Source organism: Nasonia vitripennis, chromosome 3, assembly GCF_009193385.2.
Source record: "Nasonia vitripennis strain AsymCx chromosome 3, Nvit_psr_1.1, whole genome shotgun sequence".
NCBI lineage: Eukaryota > Metazoa > Arthropoda > Insecta > Hymenoptera > Pteromalidae > Nasonia > Nasonia vitripennis.
Window position 1 is genome coordinate 9,905,833 of NC_045759.1, and position 23,743 is coordinate 9,929,575.

Below are 23,743 nucleotides of genomic sequence, written 5' to 3' on the forward strand. Positions count from 1 at the left end.
TTACCGAGGATAAGGCTCGCCTATACGAGCATCCATAGCTTTTCCTTTATCGAACGCCCTTAATCTCATTGACACGCGTTCGTTCACGCAATCCGAAGGCGCAAATATTTTGAAACCGAATTTCTCGAGACAACGAAAGTTTCCAAACGGGATGTTGTGTCTTTTATGCTGCCCTTTACGGATTTAGTATGTAAGAACGACGACTATATAGCCGAGGCTAAAAAATTGTCTCGTTCAGCACTCGAAATGCCACAGTGTGTCGCGTTTCTCGCGTATCGACTATCGATACGCCCCTATTCTTCAGACCTGACACATTATTTTTTGAAAAAGTTGCACGTGTCTACATGAAATATTCGCTAGTGCGACGAACATTTTGAATAATTCTACAACCGTACAATACATAACTCTCTCTCTCTCTCTCTCTCTCTCTCTCTCTCTCTCTCTCTCTCTCTCTCTCTCTCTCTCTCTCTCTCTCTCCTCCCTTTTAATAAGTTCCTTATCAAAGAAATCTCATTTCTCCGCTGAACAACACATAACAAACCGCAAATAAATCTTTAACATACACACGACGCTCCGGAGCTTCGATAAGAAAGCCCAGAGCTCAGCCATGCGTCAGCATCGTCCGAGCTCTCCCTCCGAGATTTCCCAACAGAGACATGTATATATGTATATAGCAAAAAGCTCCTCTCTCTCTCTCTCTCTGTCTCTCTCTGTCTCTCTCTCTCTCTCTCTCTCTCTCTCTCTCTCTCTCTCTCTCTCTCTCTCTCTCTCTCTCTCTCTCTTTCCATCTAACCGTATATACACTCGATATTTGATCCTAGGATTTTCCGGTATTAGTCCTGCTTCTTCATCCGAACTCGAGAGAGTATAAAAGGAGAAAGAAAAAAGAGGCTGCGCAGAGTGTACAGCACCTGAGCGAGGTACAGTCCAGCACAGAGGTAGAATGCCGCGGGTCGGATTATCCGCGAAGTTTCTTAGAGCTTCATCGCGCGTAATTGGATCCCTCACGCGCCCGCAAGCCCAATCGGCTGCAAGTCCAGCTTTGAATACGCCACGATCGATCGGACCTTCAGAGACTGTGCTTTTTTCGCTAGCCATGTAAGATGTGATGATAAACAAGGGATACGGTGTTTTCGGCGCGTTGTTGTACTTAACGAAGCTTTCGAGTACACGTGGTTAAGTGGAAGCTTTTAAACGGACGCTCTCGAGTTAATTGTATCTAATTAACACGATTTCCTCGATGCAGTCGTTTTTCATTAGTCGCCATTTCGATATACGGTAGGTATATAGGCGTCCGGACGTGTCGATTGACTGATGAGCCAATTTCCGACCAGTAAGCTCGACGCGTAAATGTTTGCTCTCGCTCATAATCGAACAATTATCGAAACGTTAATTTTGATTCGCTCTTGATTCTCGCTATTTCAACGATGAATAAAAAAATATTCGACTGCGAATAATAAAACTGATATTTTTCGATCCCAAAATAATTTCTTATTAGCAAGAATAATTTGTCGCCCGAATGGTCTAAGGGTCTCCTTGTCAGCTTTACGCCTCCGCGTTTACTCTCACACGTCCGCCTAAAAATAGCCGTGCCGCGAAAGCTCGGATTTTTCAAAGACTATATAAACTGCACATCTTCAACGAGCCACCGCATTTTGGTCGACGTAAAGCTCAATAAAGCTCCGGTAAAATAATCCATGTTTGCAATATAACTCGACACTCGACGAGGGTTAAACACTCGAGACGGAATTAAATTGCGAGCTTTTCTTAGCTGCAGGTGCTCACAAGCTCTCGAGAGATGCCGTTCCCGACGAGGTCTTTGTTTGATATAACAAAAAAGCTTGCTGTTCGGGATTAGTTAAGACGCATAGGCTCCAGCAACTAAATACCCTAAACACGCGCAATTTGTGTTTTTGCAGAGCTTAATGCAAAAGCTCTCCAGAGTCCCGGAAATTAATTATCGCTATCGCGAGTCATAAGTTTCGGAATATCCTATAACAGAGGAATTCCAAACTTTTCGGAAAAAAGCTCTTCCCGCCAAAGTTACAAATTTCTCTCCGAGATATAATAACGAATTTTTATCGCTCAACTTCATCGCTCAAATTATCTCCCCAAACTTCCGCCCTGAAACACACGTCACGAGCAGCTTCATTTCTCAGCTGGCGCAAAAAAGCTCTCGAGCTTTCGGCCTCATTTGCGCTCTTCCACAAAAAGGCCGGCCGCGTCTGATTTGAGTGCGCGACCCCCGACAAGTTCAACCTCTGCCCGCGACAGAGAAAAGCTCACATGTATAGAGGAGAAACCTTAAAAATGCGTTATTACGACGACTCACCATGCGCCGGCTCGGCATCCTCGGAGCTCGCGAGCAGCTCGACGCTCTTGCTCATCCTAGAGTGTCTCGCCGGCGCTTCGCTCACAGTAGCAGGCAGGAGGCTCGGGGTCCCTCAAACAGCAGCAACTGCTGCTGCTGCACGCCTCCGACGCTCCGCCGTTCTTCTCTAGCATATTCCCAGAGCCTCCAGGCTACTGCTCCGCTGCTGCTGCTGCTGCTGCTGCTGCTGCGATCGATGGCCCCACAGCAGCTCGTCGGCATCGAGCGCCGCCTCCGCTGCTACTGTACACTTTTAAAGCTCGCGCTGTGCTACGATGCTCTGCGACGGCTACCTGCATATAGGACGAGAGAGTCTTGCAGCTTGGCTGGATCTACTGCGAACAGAAGACAAAGAGGAGGAGCTTTCACTTTTGGCGGAAACTTGAACCGCTTTGAAGCGAGCTTTCCGCGCGGGAAATTTGAATTGCAGATTGTGGCTTCGTTGGTGGAAAGCTTATTGAAGCTCGTTATTATTATTAGCTAAATGCGTTTTTAATTATGCCGCGGTAACTGGGTCTCTGTTACGTAACCGTCGAAGCTTCTTATATCACAGTCGAAAGAGTGATAACGCGCTCGCTGAAGATGCCTCGCTTTACGTACAAAAAAACGACACGATAAAGAAGAGAAGGGTCGTAACAGAAGCTTGGATAAGAGCGGTCGTTCTCGAGCTCGTAAAAAAAACGAAAATATCACTCCCACGAGTATACACGGTGCAATATCATATGCGCAATCTTTTCATAAGCTTACGACCGAAAAATCTAGATGACGCACGACAAGCTTACGACGCAAATTTAAAATTTGCAGTTCTTCGTTCAGAAATAGGCACGTAATTAAACAGGCGGTACCATTGGCATTCTATTTTTCACAAAGACCCCATCGATCCACGTGAAATAATAAAGCCAGTGTCGTCTCTTTTTTGCGCGAGCTAATCTCGCTCGTCTGAGTATCAGATTATAGCCCTTCGAAGCTCGAGCCAGAGAGCGGGATCATCTATAGATGAAGTTGACAAGAGAGTCGAAATGAGCTCCTTTATTCAGTGAAAATCGATTTTCGCCCTGATTTTCTTTGTGCACTGCTGACTTAACTATTCGCCGAAATCGTTTAAACATCGAGTGAATTTTTTTCTTCCACAGCACACACGCGCGAAAATTCAAAGTATAGGGAAAAGAGAGACGTTCGAAAGTTTAAAAAGCAAGCAGCGACGAACTTATTTAATTTCCCACGCAGAGAGCGGACCGTCAGAGTGAAACTGAACGCGATGCCAGGTGAATTTTCGGAAATAGCCCAGACGACTCGCTGCTAAATTGGATTAATGTTGTATACTTATACGTGCGTCTCTGAAAGCTCCCCCGCATGTCTGTATACATTCGGTTACGCCAGTTCCTATCCCGTCAATAATAAATGTAGCGATTCGTGCATCATCGCACGCAAAAGCTGCTTATCTTCTCTCGGCTTTGCCTCAAATATTAAACAATTGCCGCCGTCGGTTTCCCTATATCCATCATCGGCTTATTATACTCATCATCGTCGCAGCTGTGTGTGTGTGTGTGTGTGTGTGTGTGTGTGTGTAATTATTGACGATGGGTGGTTTCTTTTATCATCGAGGGGATGACTTGTTAATACGAATTATCTCTTCGCGTGTGTGCGATATTACTGCTGAGGGCAAAAGTCGATTAATTAAGGAGTACAGGTATAAGTAATTCCTTCTGAGGACGTGAAAAAGCGATTGTTTCAAAGGTCCCGCCACTGGTCACGTGACCGGCAATGCAGCCATCTGCCCAATGCCCTAAACTACCTATATACTAGTCTAGTAAAATTAGCTGTGAAATCGCCCTGCGGTAGAAATGGCTGCATTTTGGATATTTGGTAAATCGGGGTCGGAAAAGCCGATTCTGAAATTTGCAGCTTCCTAGAACGAGGGGTTCTATGCGAAAACAGCGTGCGAAAGTTATTTTTGCTTATATCTCGAGATCGGCTTGACCTATGAAAAAATGGCTGGCATCAATGGAAAGAGCGTTAAATTTTGCATTGGAAACGATTTTTTACTCGATTCCGATGAGCGCAAAGTTCCGAGATAATTAATGAAAAAAAATTTGCTTGGTGTAGAGGCAGGGGAGGGGAGCGCGCAGACGACATGGCCGCCACCGCTCTCTCCGCGCGCAGCGGCGGGACGGCGGGAACCGAGCCGCGCTTGAATGCGTCCTGCGAAAATATCATTTTTGATTTCGCGGCGACATCCGGAAAACTTATTGTATGAACTTTTTATTAATATTATCGAAATTAGCTATATAATTATTAAGTATGTATAGTTAATTATGAATTAAATAAGTAATAAATGTTCTCAACAATATAGCTATCCAATGAGCGGAAAAATGGCATTACCTTGCATCCCAAATTTGGTTTAACCGGTGCACCAATGACGCTGAAAAAATGAATTAGTCATATTTCATATACTTTTGTATGCGCGGAAGCGATTTCTTTAGTTTCAGTGACCCATAGTACATTACGATACAAGTGTCGTATGAGGCACATTCGGGCACGGCGAGGGTGCTTACGCCTTGCTGGAAAGTGAATATACGACTCGAGTATTGTACAATATTTTATAGCACCGCTTGATTAAATCCGCCAAGTCACGCAAATCCGTGGCGTAAGAAGCCCTTTCTGGCAGCGTGAGGTTAGCGCACCGGTGTAGCTCTAGGTTATACATAATACGGAAATCATCCTATAGTTGAGGCTTGGAATGTGTCGCAAATGTAAACAGTCGAGAATCACAGCCAAGCTCATGAATGGACGCTGCAAGTGCGTGTAAGATATACTTACTCTTGATTGTTGCAGTGAAGGATAAAGAGAGGTAACTATAGACAATTGATATATAAGTAGTATAAACTAGAGATTTTTCACATGTTGCGTGGATATAATGTAGTTCTTTGTTCAGTTGCAGTGCATGTATGCTTTACGGTGCGTGTTACGCTTTAAGTGTCGGCGAGAGTTATTCGTCTATTCCATGGATCTTTATTGTGTGACGTATGTAAACGTTTTGTTTTATTTTTATTCATTTATACCGAGTTCTCGAGGAATAAGTATGTGACTTAGAGAACAAAAATCAAGTTATCACTTTATTGCCCCTCGCCCCATTGTTTTAAACAATTGATCTGTTCTTATTTTCAGAATAGTACAATATCGTTTTTTTTAATTTTTTGGCGAATTGTTTGGGAAAAGGAAATTGTTAATTGCGAAGTTAAGAATTGTAAGAAGAGAAAAATGGAAGATGATGATATGAAATGTGAAATTTGTAATAAGATTTTTCAAAACAAGCATGATTTGGTGACTCATATAAACAGCTTTGCTCATCAACAAAAAGAGAGGAGTCAGAGGGCTGTTTTTATTAATCGTGTTTCTAGTGACATATATATCAACGAAATTATAAAATGTATTTCACAATTTGGACAGATCAAGAAATACAATGTAATAGCGAATGATGGTTTCAATGATGTAACCATTGAATTCCAAGACAAGTAAGATTAGATTCTATAATGGAATGTACAAAAATATCAGATTTTAATGATGTTTTTTTTACAGAAAAACTAGAGAAATCGTATTGTCTAAAACAATCAAAGTAGGCAACAAAGAGTTGTGTATTTATTCATTTCAGCGTTACAACAAAAAACGTATGAAAACTATCTTTCTACAGACTGTGAAGAATCTTCATTTTTATTCAATAATTGATTATACTTGCAGATGATGAAACTCCTAGCTTATGTTATGATAAAATAAAGACAGTTTTTAATAGTCAATCAAGTTTTAATGATCAACTACAAGCGTTTATTAAAGCTGTAGCTATAACCAATGATGATGTCAAACAACGCTATGAACCAGTATGTCAAACATTAGACATACTTTTCCAAACAACTTTATCCAAATTGAAGAGTCATATGTTTGGTTCAACGGTCATTGGCTTAGGATTTAAAAATTCAGATTTGGATATTTTTTTGAATATAGGTATTATATCAGTATATTGTATATATGTTACATCAAACAAATAGAAGTCCAGATTAATTTAATCCATTAATATTTCATTGCAGGTATACCAGTTGTTGAAGAAAATACCTGTGTCAGAGGTCCTCATGTTATTACAGTGGATAGGCTTTTTGTAATAATCGAAAAAGTTCTGCGCAGCAACATACATCTTTTTACAAATTTCTGTTTTATTCGCAGAGCAAAAATTCCAATAATCAAGTGTTTTTATTTGCCAACAAAGGTGCGCTGTGATATTTCCTTTAAAAATAGTCTAGCGCTGTATAACAGCAAACTTGTACATTATTATCTATCAAGTGATGTTCGCTTCACGCCAATTATGATGTTAATCAAGTACTGGCTTCATGTCTATCATATGAGCAATGATATTGGCATTACCAAATATGCAATTACAATCTTATTCATATTTTACCTTCAACAAATCAAGCTTGTTCCTCCTGTAATCAAATTACAAGAAGAATGTTCAGTGCCAATATTTGTTAAGGGTTGGCAAGTAAACTTTAACAAAGACTTTCAACAATCAGCAAGGCTTCGTGCTGAAAACAAATATACAAACAAGAGTATACCCGAAATACTTGGAGAATTTTTTGAATTCTATGCAAATTATGACTTTGAAACTCAAGTTCTTTGCCCTATTGATGGTCAATCATACAGCAGAGAACAGTTGAAAGAAGGAAATTGTTTGTCACCAAGCCAGATGAGATACATAAACTATCTAGAAGTGGACAAAAATCCTCAAGTGTTACAAACTTGGAAACCAATATGCTTACAAGATCCTATTGAATTAAATAATAATATAATGAAAAATGTCTGCAGTGCAAATCTAAAAAAATTTCAAAATTATTTTTCAATTGCTGCAAAAATAGTTCATGACTCATCAGAGAACGGTTATATAGATTTATTAAAAAATTTATTCAATGAACAGAATTACATAGTAAAGTACAATAAGATCAAACAAGAAAGTATTACATTACAGATTCAGTTTGCCGAACTTTTTGCATCCAGAAAAAATGGGAATTTAATAAAAGATAAATCTAATAATAACACAACTTGGTTCGACATAACTTCAAATGTAGTCAAACAGATTTTGGAAAAAGTACTAAATCTTAAAGTCAATGAAACTAAAACAAATCCAGAAGTTGAAAATGTAACAGTGTTACATTGCAAAGGGAATCAATGTTTATGGTTTAATCGAAAAAATTATAAAGTAAATCGTCACATTCCGAATGCACTTGAGAAAGAGATACTTATAACCAAGATGTTAATCGATGATATGGAGAAGAAAAAAGACTTGTCTCTTGTATCAGATATAATTATGGACGTGAAATGTCACATTACGAGAAAAGCAACGCCGAACGATTGTGTAGTCATAACAGTCTTCGACAACGGATGTTCAGGCAAAATATTCAATAAATTTGTAAACTACTTTTTAGTCAAAACTCAATCGATTTTAAAGCAAGTTTTCGAGTACATACATAAAAATCCAAACCCTTAAATATTTATATTTGTTCAAAGTTAACACAAGAGCCTTCAGTAGCAATAAATAGTATACTTGATTAAAATCAGAAGCATGTATGAATTATTAATATCCATCCACAATAGACGCAAGCCTCAAAAAGGAAGTAAGTATGAACGTAGAGACCAACAACGCAGACATTATAAAGTCAGTTAATATTTGTAAAGGCTTGTAACACACCCGCGCGCATGTCTACTTGACCCAGTCAATTAGCGCGCGGCAAAGGCGTCGCCGAGCTCATCAAATAATTGATATCTTCTATCAAATCCCGCGAAATTATCGACTCGAAGCCGCGCAAATAAGCCGCATGCGCCTATAACTAGAAGGTATGTTGACACAGCTCTAATTGTACACCCCTTCAGGCTATTTCCGTATTGCAGGCCTCTACTTGGAAAAGGGAAAACACAAAGCCGTCCTCCCGTAACTCGATGGCTTTTCAACGCCGCAATAATAACGAGAAGAAGCTTTTTGCAGTAGCGCGGGAAATTCAATTGCGAATCGAAGGCAAATGCAGGCCGAGCGCTAACTATTTTACGCGGGCTAATTTTTCTCTCCTGCTATATACAGCAGAGAGAGTGAGAGATAAAGGGAGAAGCTGGGCGAGGAGACAATCGATCGGAAATTGAAGCAACGGGTCACCCAGTGATTGGGACACATCTCTCCTGGGTCTTTATCCGGCCTCGCCTGCATAAGGCATTGAATTATTGAAATCGCGACACTGTCGCCTGCTCTCAAGCCGATCGCAACGCTAGCAGCTTCTCTTTATATACACCTCTCCGCGCTGTATATTCCCTGTAGGCGCCGGTAATAACGGCGCGATTTGCCGGGCCGTTACCTCGGCCATGTAAAGGTCCTCGTCTATACGGTATATTTTTGCATTACGAGAATTCCGCGCGCGGAAACGCGACGCGATTTTATCGCTCTTTTGTACGACTCTTTTCACGATATTTCATCCTAATCTATACCCTCTACGCTTTGAATTGCGCGCGTGTGTGTACGTTGTGGATATTCGTGAATCGTGCCATATAAGCCGTTTGTTGATGCAACTCCGAAAAGTTTTCACTCGAAAGCTCGTTTTCCGCTAAGGTCTTTAGTTTCTTCGACTATTTTCGTAGCCGGTCGCTCTTTAAATAACGTATCGATCCGATTTAAACAGTGTAGAAAAATAAGAAAAAAATCAATATATCGTATATTTATAGGTGTATTACCACACAGAAGCGTGTCGCGAAAATTGCAGTTTGTCTCGCGCTGATAAAGCTCTCATCGGTTCATTTAGCGCGCAACGTATATCGATTGTCGAAAGCTGATACGATTCTTGCGAAGACTTTCCGTTCGAGCAAAATTATTACATAGCGCATTAATCTAAGGCAATGGATCTCGCAGCGTGTATTGTTGCTACTGCTAAAAGCTTCGACACGCGAACTTTTTTTTCCATTAAAAAAGCTCTCCACTAATGACTCTGATGAATCACACGTAAGAGCAGTTTTTAATTAAGAAGGTTGATGTTAAAAAAATAAATAATAAAAAATTCACCGCTCACTTTCACAAATTCGCACAACGTCTATATTAATTATGCGCAGCAGCGGAGCGAAAAATTTATTAATCACACGTTCGCCAAATTCAGTTTCAAATCGTCGGTGTTCAACGAACGCTAATGCGCCGTGAAAATTCAAAACTTGCAACGCACAAATTCATTCCCAGAGCTTCGTCTATGGATATATAGAGGTGTACCCCTGAACATGCGTGCTTTGCCTCATTATAGCACTCGAGCATGAAGTTGACGGCGCGCCCACACACACACACGCGCGCGCGCGTGTTCGCGTACTCACGCACTCAGACGCTGCGCGTTTCTGTTGATAATTTGTATGAATTTTAAAGTTAACGAGGACTATTATACTAGGACTAGGAATTTCTTTTTTTTTTGAATTACCGACGTTTAACGTTGTTCTCTCTCTCGCAGATGCGAAAACTTGGAGATGTTGACTGTATTCTCGAAAGTTTTACGGGTTTTGGAGCAGCGAATATTTGAAAATCGTTTTTAAGAACTCGATTGTTTTTGTAAGAATTGAAATATATAACACGTATGTTGTGCTAAACGACTATTTAACGTTTTCCAGAAAATCATTATCTTTTCCGAAACGACTCTGTTTCTCAACGGCCGGACGCAATTATATCTATCGATAAGGTTTTACAGTCTCGAGGTCGTTAATTAAAAAAGCGTTTCCCGAAAAATCACTCCGCGCACTAATGTGCAACATACGCACAGGAGTTGTATCTCAATAGCCACAAAATTGACAGTCAGAGGATATAAACAATTCTCACAACGTCACACAGCCCCATCAAAACGCATCGGCGATAATCCAAGCCGCGAAATATCGCATCCGCAGCCCCACGAGGCGTAATTAAGTCTCTATCTCACTCGCGCAGTTTCCACTCTACTTGCTCTCGGCACACGTACGTATATTGGAAAGAGATAGACACTCCGCAATGTGTACACACGCGCGCATGGGGCGGATATCGGCGTCTCCCAATTGGCTTAATCGGCTGTTACGTATATAGGCGCGTAAAAAGGCGGCAGAGGATTAGTTCAAGTTGCAGCTGCACAGAGAGATGTACTTCTGGTTTAATAATCTCACGGCGCTGCTTATACTGTCAATTGGCATTTAGTCTCGCTGTGCAACGTTTCATCACGCGTAAAAATGAAAAAAAACAAAAGACGCACTCGTCGCGAGCATCTCCAGAGAAACGTGCTCGCGACTCACCCACACAGGCACACACGGTCAGAGGAGAAAACCTACCAAGAGCTGAGAAGAAGCGGTAATCGCGCTCGCGCGTCTCATTTGCGACTGGCGCTCTCGAGCAGTAGTAGAGTAGTAGCACTCGGTCATACTCCTTCCACAGCAGCCGCCGACTCGACCTCCGCTATCGTAACGTATCTCCTACTCGCTTAGCATATTTCGGTGTGACTTTATCTCTCGCCAGCGAGCCGCGTATGTTCCTCGATGTGTACTTGGTATTGTGATGATACGCGGAGCGCGATGTACACGTCGGAGAGACCGGCACTGTACTGAGAGGACGTCGCGAGGCTCGCGCGCTCGGGAACGGGAGGCCACTGAGCTCGAAGAGGAGAGGGTGGCACAGAGTCGACGTCGGAGGGGCGGACGTGTCGTGAGTCAGAGTCGTCGGGGGTATGTCGCGCTGTGTGTATATAGAGTATAGAGAGAAGCAGACACTGCGCTGTGTTATGGTACACATACAGGGTAAAATCTTGATGCCCGCCAGGGGGTGAGGAGAGAGGATCTCGGTAGAAAGCTCGCGCTGGAAGAGAAAAAGCACGGGATGCGCCGCGAGCCGAGAGGGAGAGGAGGGCGACTACTCTAGGCTCTATCGACCGGAGCCGATATGCGCGATGCAGCACGTGTGTGCCCTCCTGCAGCTGTGTACGTTCGTGTGCACCGCTATGCAGGCTGTGTAGAATCGCTGTAGTCTGTCATGTGTGTGCAGGACGTGCGCGCTTTCTTGGGGCTAGTGAGAGGAGCTTGCGACAGCCGGCGAGCTTTTTTCATGGCAGCTGTACAGACGAAGGGGATGATGACTTGACAGGGTCGTGCGCGCATGCGCCGGGATGCCTGGAGGGGAGCGGTGCAAAGGAGCTCTGTGTCATGTGTATGGGTATAGGAGGATGAAAGCTCGTGATTTTGTTGACCCTTTTCGGAACACGGGATTCCGTCTATCTCTCTCCGTAAACTTGTGATCTATTAATCATTCTCGGGATGCTACGCTCTGCCCTGTCTGACTCAGCCGCGTGATCTTGTCGCTCTAACTTTTAGTTCTATTGTTCTATATGCGCGACGATGACGATCCCTCTCGTGAGTGATGTAAAAATAAATCTTGTAAATATAGAAGAAGAGATTGAAAAATAGCTCCTCGCGTTCTGCAACGCGCCAGTTGAATTGCAAAGCAGACGCGAGAGAGGCGTGGACTCCGACCCGTCGCATATACCCAATTTTCCTTCGATCACGTCGCGTTTGAGTTTACCTTGCACAGGCCGTTGCACGGTATTCTCCCAAAAATAAAGAGTTGTTAACTTTTGATTCAAAATTTTAAACGAGGTATTCTTCAGAGATAAGAATATTCGCTCCAACTGACCTGTCACACGTGTGGCGATCGCGCAGTATCGTAAGCTAGTGTGGGATAACGAGTTTGCGAACTCCAATTAAAGTGCGCCAGAGGAGTTGCTGGATTTACATGTGTACGTGGTTTAGCTTATTAGCCTCATCGAGATTCAAAATTATTGCAGAAAGTCTCCCTTAGTTTGCTTATTTGAAATGGACTCTATACGCACTACTTGGTCAGTTTTTATTGCTCCTTAAGAAAAATTAAACTTCTCACGGCCGCGATGACGTATATACGTTGGAAAAGAGCTCTATCGCTAAAATTTTCAATTCGGCCTTTTCTAATTCTCCCGCTGATGTTTCATTGGCAATTAAAAAGTTCGCAAACGCAGGGAAGTTACACGATATACTTTTTAGATCGAAAAAGAATGGCATACAATGAATTTAAAAAAAGTTCCGAACAAACTTTGCTCCTCCGCCGCCGGTACTTCACTCGATCTCGACGAATATTGCTATACCAGGGGAAACTTGCGAGCTTTTTTCATAAAAAAATATAAGACAACTCGTCGCTCTCGACAGAGCAAAAACTGATGCACCTATGTGAATATAAGTGTATTCGAAAAGTCCTCGTTATACATGCGTAAAGCCAAACGAATACGCAATCAGTCGAAAGCGCGACGATAAAGGCCCGTATAGTTATATGGCCGGGCCAAAGTAAGAAAGTATACAACAGTATAATGTAGAGTACGTAGTAATCTGCGTATATGCAAGGCTGCGGATGCTCACGAGGGCAAGCGATTTTCCCTCGCGCTCACGCGGGTGATAAAGGCCTGCTGCAGCCCCGTTTCCATAGCACCTGCCCGCGAACCATATATCACCTAGTCCTCGCGCGAATAAAAATGCGGCTGTGGCATTGGGTTTCGAAATTGAAAATTTTCGCTCCTCGCTCTGTGCATCAGAGCTTCACACCGAGATATATTGAAAAGCTCAAGAGTACAACGCGTATATAAATATATACTTTCAATCCGACGAATAAAGGGTCAAAGTCGAAACTGCCGTTAAGGCAGTAGTTCACGAAGAACGAACGCTATAGCTACTCTCGCGTATATGTACGGTATATATAATAGTCCGTAATTGGAACTGCCGAGCGCACACCTCGGAATCGGGTCAATATGTTAATTTCGAGAAAAGTCCTCGCCTCGCGTGAGCCGCCGGTTAACGAATCGAAGGCGCGGCTCTTTTAGATTAATCGCTTGCGATGGCGTTTGATAAATAATAGCTGCTCGTTTAACGCGGTAATTCACAAAGAAATTCGATTCCGGAGAGACACCCGCGATTGCCCGCGTGGTGAGCAGGTGTGAACCGACCTATACATATATACATACATAGTGTGTATACTTGAAGGGCCACTATACTTTGTGTACACGAAGATGCCACTTGAATACCAAAGTAGGACACGCGAAGGATCGAGTGCCTTGATCTTCCAGTTGAACGGATTTTTCATATGTGTAAAATTATATATGCGATCGACGTTTTACTTCAAATTAGCAAATTTTTATGAAACAATGCGCTATTATTTTTCGACTTTTATGGAAAGTCAGATAGTCGAGCTTTTTTCATCGGGAAAGCTCGTCACGTTGGGCGAAACAAGAGCGGAATAATCGCCCCCGAAGACAGATACGTATTAAGCGACGCATCGTAAGAAAGAAGGAAGGACGACACAGATATATACATACATACAGGAAGATGCTTTGAAAAGTCTGACGCGCTCATTGATCTCGTGCGGCGAGAATAAGCAAGTGTCTCTATATACATGTATATATACACACGCATACATATATCTATATTCTCGTGTGTCAGCCGTTTTAGACGCGAAATCGGGCGACATCGTGTCTCGAGGAAAATATGAGGGGTGTGCGGAAAAATGGCAATGTCGTGTATACGCGAAGTAATGACGGAGGGGAAAAAGGGGGGCATAAAATGAAGTTGTGTACGGCTTAATGGCTTGGAGGGGAAAGGGGAACGAATATTCTGTGTATATACCCTCTTTCGCGCTTTCGCGGATAAACAAATCGCGCGACGAGACCTGACCGTGCGTATAAATTGTGAAAAATGTATGATTTTTTTTATAGGAAGAGAGATTTGGTTTAATAAGCAAACGTCTTCGTCGTGTATAATAAAGATTTTATTCAGCTTTGTAAAAAAAATCGTCCGGCATACACAGTATGCAACCACATAGACTTTCATTCGATCTATATTTATATGTACATGTATATAAATATTTATAAGTCCGCTCCGATCGAAAAGATAATTCGAGCTTGCACAATTTTTAATTTTATACTTTTAATGCGATTCATAGCGAGACTCGATAGCTTTCTGTCATGTAAATTGTTCAAACTAATTATCCTTCCATCAGGTCATTAAAAAAAATCAGCAAGATTTTTACGTACGCAAATTTTATTCCCGATTAAAACGTGCGAAAATGAAATGTGCATTAACATAGAAGTATATATTACAGTCTCTGTATTTACAAAATCAAGGATTACGGTTGTTTTCGCCTTACAAACTACAAAATGCGAATTCAAATCGACGTGAATTTCGTGCTTTAAATAAATGAGTCCGAGGTGCGTCACTCTTAGAAAAGTTATGTATGTACCAGTAGGTCACAAATCAATTTCAATTATGCATTTACGCAAGATTTCTTTTTGACGAATTGAAAATTTTCATTATTTATCCATTTCCACTTTCTGGAAAATTGCGAACGAAATGCTTTTTTTATTAGCTCTGCAATTTTCATTATTTTTTTTTTGTTTAACTTTTTAGTGATTGGATTTTGTAGCATAATTTATTTACACTAAATCTATAAATCATAAAACTTCACTCAAAGAAAACGTGCAATTACGTGTGAATGAATATGATTGCTAATTGCCCATGATCAAAACTAATTGGATTAAAAAGAAATTGTATACTATTTCTCAGGGAATTAAGATTGCTTACAAATTAAAAATTTGTAATCGTTACAAAATTAGGTAAAATCGTTAATAATATATTTGTTGATTATATTTTATATGAAATAATTTTATTTACATTTTGGAATAATGCCACGAAAGAAACGCTTACGTTTGTACATATAGATTCAACAAGATTTAAAAAGACCATGGTTAAAAGATATACTACTATGAATTATATATGTGACCGAACTGAGTATATAATTTGCGTAATACATATTTTATATTTTGTAACCCTTTGGCTCAATTTGTCTCTTCTTCGTTGCACAATTATACAATTTCCGTTATTTTAAAAGGTCTAAATTTGATTTATTTGTACGTTTGAAAATTACCGGACGTATAAATAAATATATACTAAAAATCCATCTATTTATTGCAACCAAAGTATTTAACTTTTGAAAAATTAGATGTTTTTTAAACAAATAAAATAGCTTTTTTCAGTAAATATAAAATATTTTGAAATTATCTAATAATCGACGTATTAGAACACTTCCGTAATTAAGACAGCCAAGAATATATAAATCATAAAAAGTAACAAAATGCGGCCAAATTGTTAAAAAAATGGCAATGTTTTTAAATAAAATAAACGCAAGCAATTTCTCTTTTTCACTTTTCTAAAAGCAATTTTTCCTTGGACTCAACTATATCTTAACTAAAATTCTACTAAATTTTGTTTTCACGTACGAAATGAATTGCGTTTATCACAGACTATACCGAAAACACCGCATTAATAGCATTATTCGATAAAATAAAACGAAAGAACATAAAAAGAATAATATACAAATTACATTTAAGAAAACTCAATGTACCTCGCACCTTCAGATTTACATCATTATGCATTAATTCGCTCTAAATCTTGGCAATGCATACTCGAAATTGTACCGCTCAAAAATGAATATCTTATTGAAAGTGCGAGGTAACTATAATTGTTGGATGCTGATAAGGAACTCAGTAGGAGTCAATATTTTATTGATGAAATCACGTCAAGCAGTTGGGATTCCTTTCGTTTTATACAGAAAAACCATATCATTTGTGATGTGTAAACATGAAAGTATAGCAGGAAACGTAGAACATTTTGTACAACCGACACTCTTCCTACTGATTTTGATCTTCTGATATTCTAATGTAGACTTCAAAATACAATACAAATATAAAAATGTATTACATTTTAGAATTTGTAATTTTTGCAAGCTACGACGTTAGCTATCATTTTTAAGTATGAACTCAGTAGGACTTTTATATATATATATCTTTACTATTAGAGCAGACAAAAAGTATTAACAATGCTGTGCCCGTTATTTGATCGACTTAAAAGTTAAGTTATACACATTTTATACTTCTACTGCATTTTAAAGGATCACGTTTTAAGTTAATAAAAACCTTATATTAATGCATTTCGAGTCAACTAGGAAGAAATGCACAAACGCGAATCAGAACAAAAGCATTGTATTTTATTAATACATTGTTCAGTAATTCAAAATAACTGCGACATTTCTATTTTCGCAGAAACAACATACACTCAATAATGAGTGCACTGATAGGTCTAATGACTACTTTAATGAGGCGATCAATTTTGGTACAAGCACTTTGAACCACTTTGTTTTTATAACAATATCTGAATTATAGTCTAGATTCAAAGAGCTTCGCGTTTCTCGCCTACATTCTTTATTTACAAAACGCTGTAGTTTTTGTTATCCTCAAGAGTGCCGCAAACATTAAGTAAATTTTAATGTTTCGTTATCTTTCATTTGACATTCTTAAATAATAATGTGAAACTTACATACTTTGCATAATTGCGCCTATGTTTATATTAATAACATTTGTACGAATAAAAATGATGATTTTACACGTGTACATTCTTACAAGGAACTTCACGAGTGAATGTTCGAATGGAAATTACAACCAGGAAGTCAAGGTAATACCTATTTACATTCTTTACTAGACGCGTTATTCTCGATGGGATCAAAATAAACAAAGTAAAAGTTATGCCTAATTTTATTTGTGTGACTTTTTCTCGTTGAAAAAGATCGTAACACTTGTATTAAACGCATAGTAAAAACTGTTAAATAAACTTCTGTTTGAAGAATAATAAGATTCTGGATGAAAATCTTCGATATCGCGTATACTATAAAACTTAAAGTTCATTTACTAAACGCTCAATGATACAACTTTTCCCAACGAGATGGACCATATCAAGGGAAAAAGGCAAAAGCGCGCAAAGTTGAAGCAGCCTCGTCTTAAACTATCAAATCGAGACGTAGTTTACAAAAGTCGTGGAGTTAGGGAAGTCCAAGAACGGCCAAGTCATACTTGGCACATCACTTCACTTCATACTGACTCCGCATACGCTGCAATGTTCTTTAGCCCTGATATATATATATATATATATATATATATATATATATATATATATATATATATATATATATATGTGCATAGTAAACAAGAGGGAGATTGTGTACACAGCAGGGATAAATACCGATTAACAAAAATATATACAAGAATACGGCTAGAGATCTGTCGTTCGGTGGCCGCGAGTCTACGATTCTGCGCGATTCCTTATTTTTATGCTCGACTTATCGAGGTCGAACCCACTTCTACCAGCCCCCACCACCACCTCCTCGGCCCCTGCCACGAAAGCCAGACGTCCCACGACCACCGAACGGACCACCACGCCGCGCAGACGGAGGAAAGCCGCTAATTGTCATCGGCCTTGGTCCTGGTCCGCCTCTATCCATCCAAGGTGGTCTCGGTCCCCCGCCTCCTCGGAACGGAGTTCCACCGACACCTCCGCCATTTCCTCCTCCCATTCCTGGGCCTATGCTGCCTCTCCCGCTAACCATACCACCTCTTTGCATTGACGAGCCCCTAAAATTAAAAATTACAATAAATGTTACAGTAAATTTGTAACTGTAGCAGTTGATGGAACAAAAACTTAAGCAACATCAGCTTTTTATGTCAATACCTTCCAAGTGGTCCATCAAAGAATTCAAATTCCGGTGGACCTTGATGAAAGTCCTGCATAGATTGATTTGGCGGAAAACTCTGATTTGGCCTGAAGTCGGACTGATTTTGATGGAAATTTTGGTTAGGCCGGAAATCCATTGATTTATTGTGGCGAAAATCAGGCTGATTTGGTGGAAAATTGGATTGTCCTTGATGAAAAGGCATTGGCGGAGGGGGAGGCGGTGGCGGCCTAACATCTACTCCTCGCATTTCTGGTCCTGGCCCTTGTCCTAGTGCTGGTCCTGGACCCAATGTTGGCCCTGGTCCTAACCCGGCTCCTAATCCTGGTCTGGGTCCTGGTCCCATCCCCGGGCCTGGTCCAAGATTGGGTCCGCTTCTTGGCGAGTTGTGCTACAATTCAAAGTTATAGGGAAGTTTAAGGATCGGTAATTTTAAGATTTTGTTGCATTAAATGATTATTCTTATGTAATGTACGTTGGATGCTTACCATTGGATTCATTCCTCCAGGACCTCCAGGACCTCCAGGACCTCCGAGACCTCCGGGACCTCCAGGACCTCCGGGAACTCCAGGTCCTCCAGGACCTCCAGGACCTCCGGGACCCCCAGGACCTCCAGGACCAGACATTAAGCGCATGTCCATGTCACCGCCTCCGTGATGGTGTGGAGGGCCAGGTGGCGGCCCAGGAGGCATGTTAGGCACTCGCATATCACGATCCTGAGATCGTAGATCCACTAGTACACGATTACCCTTCTTACCTTCGCCTTCCTCATCGGACATTTCCATATCGACGCTTTCGACAATATCGCCAATTTGAACAGGCCTTCTGTAAAATAAAATACGCATTGAAATGAATTGTCTTGTTACATAAGTCTGATAACAAATGTACTAAACTGCATTGCACTACTAACCGATAATCTTGATCCGTATTGGTCCATAGATTATTATTTGAAAGAGGTCCGGGCAGACCATCATTACTATTATTGGCTGGACTTCCCGTAAGACTAATAAGATTACGATGATCCACATCAGCACCTTTCATAAGCCGATGAGGTAATTGTTTGTCCATTGACATTGGCATCGGTAAAACCCTTTTAAAAAATCATCAAATGTAATACATGGCAAGCGTGGAAAAAGTTTTGTTAATTAATTATTACCTGTGGTCTACATCACCAACACTACTTAAAATTGGCTCGTTTGACTGAGAATCATTGTATTCCACTGGTTCATTAAATGCTGTCTTTTCATACATAGGTGGAGATTCTGGCGTTTCAGAGAGGATTTCATCTTTTGTTCTAGAGTTTTCGGACCAAGATGGCTCGTTAGGCATATCCCATTGTTCATTACTTGTCTCATTCCATGAATTTTTCATTTTTAAATCATTCACTGGCCAAATCGGATTAGTATCATTGTGAACCGGAAATACGACTAAAATTACAAAAGTTACTGATTATAGATCAATTTACTAAGAAGTACAATAAAGACATAAATCAGTCTCAAACCTTTTTCTTCCCATTTGGGAGGTTCCTTTGGTGTATCATTGGCAAACGTCCACGTAGGGAATTTAGGAGGTAGTTTATTGTAACAATTATTGTCATCTAAAAACTCTATAGGTGGCATAGGTGGTGGCTGAAGAGGGTTCACATTACTCGCAGCTCCTTCAAACGAATTAACAGTTGTAGAAGGATTCTGGCTATTTTCACTGGAATACGGCGAAGGAGTATGAGATTCTCCATTCAAGCTTCTATTATGTAATGGCGTACTGTGACCTAAATGAATGTTGTTCACATTTCCCATAGGTGTGAGCGGACCGCCCATAAGCCTGCTCATCACTGGTGTCGATGGCATTTGACCAATGATAGAGGGTCTGTAGTCATTGCACGGTATAGGTTCAGGCATGCCATCTGTAGCATCTAAACCGAGACCTGGAATACCACATGAATCAGAAGTTGCATCTGATGATGGTAGTACGGTTTTCAAAAAACTTGAAACTGGTTCATCATTATTAACTTCAGCAGGATGTACATCAATAACTTCGATTGACTTATTCTGAAATAACAAAAAAATTGACATATTTAGCATATTATTGTGTTTTTTTTTCTTTATGCACCTTAAACAAACATACCTCAATAGAGTCATACTGTTGACTATTGCCAGATGCCACTGAACCCTCATTAAATATATTTCTCTGTAACAAAATACAATATTATGTTTGCTTTTAGCAACAAAATTATTTTCGTAGAAAAAAATTATAAATCTTACAGTATCGAAGTCCAAATTTCCTCCCATGAATGACTGAAAATTATTTGTAAAATCTGCGGTTGTATTATTAACTGGAGCGGTCACAGGATTATAATCTTGCCCATAGGACCCATACATAGATGGAGGAGCAACATTTATCAAAGAAGACTGATCAATTTGACTCTCTTCTGGAAGCTCAATGTCACTGTCAGGACTAGGTGATGGGGCATTTATATCTGGTGATGGAATAGGTGATGCCAATAAAGGCACCAGTTCATCCAACTTTTTCTTTAAATTTTTAACTCTACTCCCAAAATTTTTATAAGCCTATAATGTTCAAATGTTGAATAAAAATTCATAATATGGTGTATTAAAATGCATAAACTGTAGGGAAAAAAACGAAACTCACATTTACAACGATTTTTACTTCTCCCCTCTGTGTCTCATAAAACTGATCAGCTTGTTCAAGTAGATCAAGAACTTGTTTTCTCTCTCGAATCTCAGCTTCAAGAGCTCTGACATAATTCTCAATGTTTCTTGCTGCCTGATCAACTTCTTTTTCAGCATCTTCTACTCTTCTTCGATCCTTCAGAGAAGCGCATAATTCTTCAGCATTGTCAATATCTACATTGCTATCTCTTAAATCCCTTAGTCTTGCATCAGTAGCAGTTTCAAGCGTGGCACATGATCTCATTGTAGATATAAGAAGGGCAGCTTGAAATTCTTCAGGCTGTTGAATAGGTTGAGGTTCCGCTTTCTTTTTCGGGGCTGCTGAAATGAGCCCCGACAAATCGGCAAGAAACTCTTCATCGTAAACTTGTCTTTGATCCCAAATTTTAAAAATCCTTAAAATCCGATGTTTCACTTTTTCATCCCGGACCATTGTTGTGGCCCGTTGCAGTGTTGTTCCCCACGATTCCACAAACTCAAAGTTTTTCCGCTTTGAGTACTGAATAACATCATTAGCCAGATAAAAAAGGGTCAACCTGTGCTCCACTTTGACTAGAACATTTAAAAAATGATAAATTTAGCAAGAATGTAAGATTTGATATTTAGTTGTAACAGTTGATTTTTTTAAATACCTTTCTTTAAAACTTGCAGCCAAGTGGCGACTATTTTTTTGTGGTGCTGCCTTCTTTCCAAGCACCATGCTGAAAGACTTTGAATAGATTCTTGAGAATCTTTCAAAGACTGGAGACGCCTTTCAAATTGCTCCTGATCAAAGTCATTAGAAACCATTTTTAGAGTTTTTCACTGATTTTATGACTTATAGTAGGTCTTGTAGACACATGAAAATCTGAAATATACAAAGCAAATTGTATAGAGTACATTCAGCATAGCACTACTGTACACTACGTGCACACACATCATTTGGAAACTGTGCAAATTCAAAGTCAATAATCAAAGAAAATTGTAAACAAGAAAAAGACAAAATTGCACGTTTTCAAAAGAGGGTCTACAAGAATAAATAAAAAAGTGTGAATCGTTAATAATCAATCAAAATTGACGTATCTGCTGGACGTCACATACTTAATAGGGGCATTATTGAAAGTTAGCAAAATATTTGGAGCGAAAGATTCTAGTCACCCGGATAGCACGACAAATCAATTATCACGTATCCTAAGCCCCGATTGGCTCGCTAAAAAGTTATTCTCCAAAACATTCAATCGATCGTATTGATATGGCCTGGACTTGTATTTCTGACGGCCATTTTTTGTTTACCCGAGCTCAGCGCCTCCCGTGTTGCACTATACCTATACATACATATATATGTCCACTGATATTGGAGCACTCGTAAAATTCACTTAGCCGTACGAAAGTAAACTAAAATTAAGAGCGAAGAGCTGATAACGCTCCAGCCACGCGAATATTCAATAAAAAAAAATAGCATCACGAGAATCGTGTGAAATTTCATCCGATCTAAGACAGCTGTATAATCACTACTGATTTCCTTGTAAAAGCTTTAAAACCCATTCCACTGATTTTGCATTGCAAGTTTCCAAGTCTATCGAACAAAAATATTGATTTTTCAAACGCACTGCATTCAACACTGATTTCGAGTTCGCACAAACAAAACACTGACTCTATTCACTTGTTACTGGCTCAAGCACCAACAAATGATCCCCATAATACTGCTGGCACCCCTGCAGAACACATGATCCTCTTCTCTAATACTAATAGAAACGAAAAGACCAATAATTATTCCTAAAAAATAATCGGCAACAAGCATCTCTCTCAGCAACTTTTAGGTTACCTCTGCCCTCCGCGATAAAGGCGGCGAGCGCGCCACTAATTTCTAGGTTAGAACTTAGAAGCAGAATCAGTAAAAACCTACTGTGTAAGGGTTCACATCTCGCCGGAACCTCGGCGATTTCCTCGTCGATGAGCTCCCCGGTATGCTGATGAGACTATTATACACTGCCTTAGCAAAAGCTTCGGACACGCCGACGCGCGACGAAGAAGCCTCCGCGCGGTGAGGATGACAGGCGCTTTCCTGACAATCCTGACGACCGCTACCACTTGCTGAACTCAGCGGATATAACGAGAGCTTGGAAAGTCGCGAGTTCTGTTACTCGAGTTTTTGCTAAGATTTGCTAGACCGACTGATGAATGAGCGCCGATCTTCACGAAAACAAGACTCCGCCATTTTTCAACCCCGTGGGTGCCAAAGTCGCCGCACTGGACGGCCGCAACATGGCCGGTGCTACGCTCGCAATTCGCGAAGACGAGAAAGAGAGAGAAAAGCACTCAGTTACTCACACGTGTAGGCCCTGGCCACATAGACGCGTATGCGAGCGCTGCATGCGTACGTGTGCGAAGAAGTCACTAAGAAAATGTAGTGCTTTTTCATACTGCCAACTATCCAAAGTCACTTTCCTAGAAGAGAAAACGAAAGTGGGAAAATACAAATACACCGCAACAATCATAACCTCAACGTTCCAACGTCTATCTATCTATACGCTGTGTCTATTTAAATACGTATTTTTGGAAGAGTTGTATTTATTGAGGTAAAGTGTATACAAGCAGAAGATGAAACCGCCGTCAAAACTCGACACAGTTGGAGCGTTCGTTCATACACTACCAGAAACATGGTTATTTTGGACAGTTGGCTCCACGAAAAATCACCACATTTTCTTAGTGACTTCTCCGCACGCGTACGCGTGCCGCGTGTAGGTATATATATCTATACGTCGTTCCATATATGAAACCAGGCGAGAGATGCGGCGATTTTATTAGTGGTTTTGTGAGATGCCCGCGAGTTGTTTAAAACGTTCCATGAGATTTTCAGAACTGAAATTGTTTTTCAACAATCAACAAATCAGTGCGATTTATTGAATAACTCATTAGCAGAGAGGTTCTATTTGCATTTTCTTTATTTATAACTATGAATAAATCACCGCATGGTCATATATGCATTACATACATTTTTAAGATAAACTCGATTAATTAAAGCCTATATACTGGTATAAATTAAATTTATACTTGGGAATT

General features: G+C 40.3%; 3 protein-coding genes across 7 annotated transcripts in view; 1 reads left to right on the forward strand and 2 right to left on the reverse strand.

Moving 5' to 3' along the window:
- The window catches only part of LOC100119358 (multiple C2 and transmembrane domain-containing protein), a 30,947-nt gene extending 19,919 nt beyond the window's left edge, over nucleotides 1–11,028 (reverse strand). The window contains exons 1-2 of one of the 3 annotated variants that reach the window (XM_016984481.3): nucleotides 10,721–11,028; nucleotides 2,333–2,706 (exon numbers count right to left, since the gene is read on the reverse strand). In XM_016984481.3, the coding sequence (XP_016839970.1) occupies nucleotides 2,333–2,387 (55 nt within the window). In that variant the 5' untranslated portion in view covers nucleotides 2,388–2,706; nucleotides 10,721–11,028. The remainder of the gene's footprint in view (nucleotides 1–2,332; nucleotides 2,707–10,720) is intronic. The other 2 variants (XM_016984480.3, XM_008215119.4) reach the window with 2 other exon arrangements.
- On the forward strand, nucleotides 4,849–7,971 carry LOC100679324 (speckle targeted PIP5K1A-regulated poly(A) polymerase). 2 transcript variants are annotated; one of them, XM_031926106.2, is made up of 6 exons: nucleotides 4,849–5,222; nucleotides 5,307–5,395; nucleotides 5,545–5,886; nucleotides 5,951–6,039; nucleotides 6,110–6,370; nucleotides 6,454–7,971. In XM_031926106.2, exons 2-6 carry the CDS (start codon nucleotides 5,316–5,318, stop codon nucleotides 7,899–7,901), a joined length of 2,220 nt encoding a protein of 739 aa, XP_031781966.1. In that variant the 5' UTR covers nucleotides 4,849–5,222; nucleotides 5,307–5,315; the 3' UTR covers nucleotides 7,902–7,971. The 2 variants fall into 2 exon arrangements, with proteins under 2 accessions (XP_031781966.1, XP_008213344.1); XM_008215122.4 differs by having other exon boundaries at nucleotides 4,850–5,222; nucleotides 5,540–5,886.
- Nucleotides 11,029–14,204: 3,176 nt separating the features above from the next.
- On the reverse strand, nucleotides 14,205–22,971 carry LOC100119295. Of its 2 annotated transcripts, none has more exons than XM_001603036.6 (11): nucleotides 22,587–22,971; nucleotides 21,334–21,548; nucleotides 20,661–21,253; nucleotides 20,273–20,578; nucleotides 20,136–20,198; nucleotides 19,513–20,059; nucleotides 19,168–19,438; nucleotides 18,922–19,101; nucleotides 18,500–18,836; nucleotides 18,011–18,402; nucleotides 14,205–17,913 (listed from the first exon to the last, which is right to left on the reverse strand). In XM_001603036.6, the coding sequence occupies exons 2-11, from the start codon at nucleotides 21,488–21,490 to the stop codon at nucleotides 17,643–17,645; spliced, it is 3,117 nt and encodes a 1,038-aa protein (XP_001603086.2). In that variant the 5' UTR covers nucleotides 21,491–21,548; nucleotides 22,587–22,971; the 3' UTR covers nucleotides 14,205–17,642. The 2 variants fall into 2 exon arrangements, with proteins under 2 accessions (XP_001603086.2, XP_016840066.1); XM_016984577.3 differs by lacking the exon at nucleotides 22,587–22,971 and adding an exon at nucleotides 21,782–22,245.
- Between the last annotated feature and the right edge of the window lie 772 nt (nucleotides 22,972–23,743).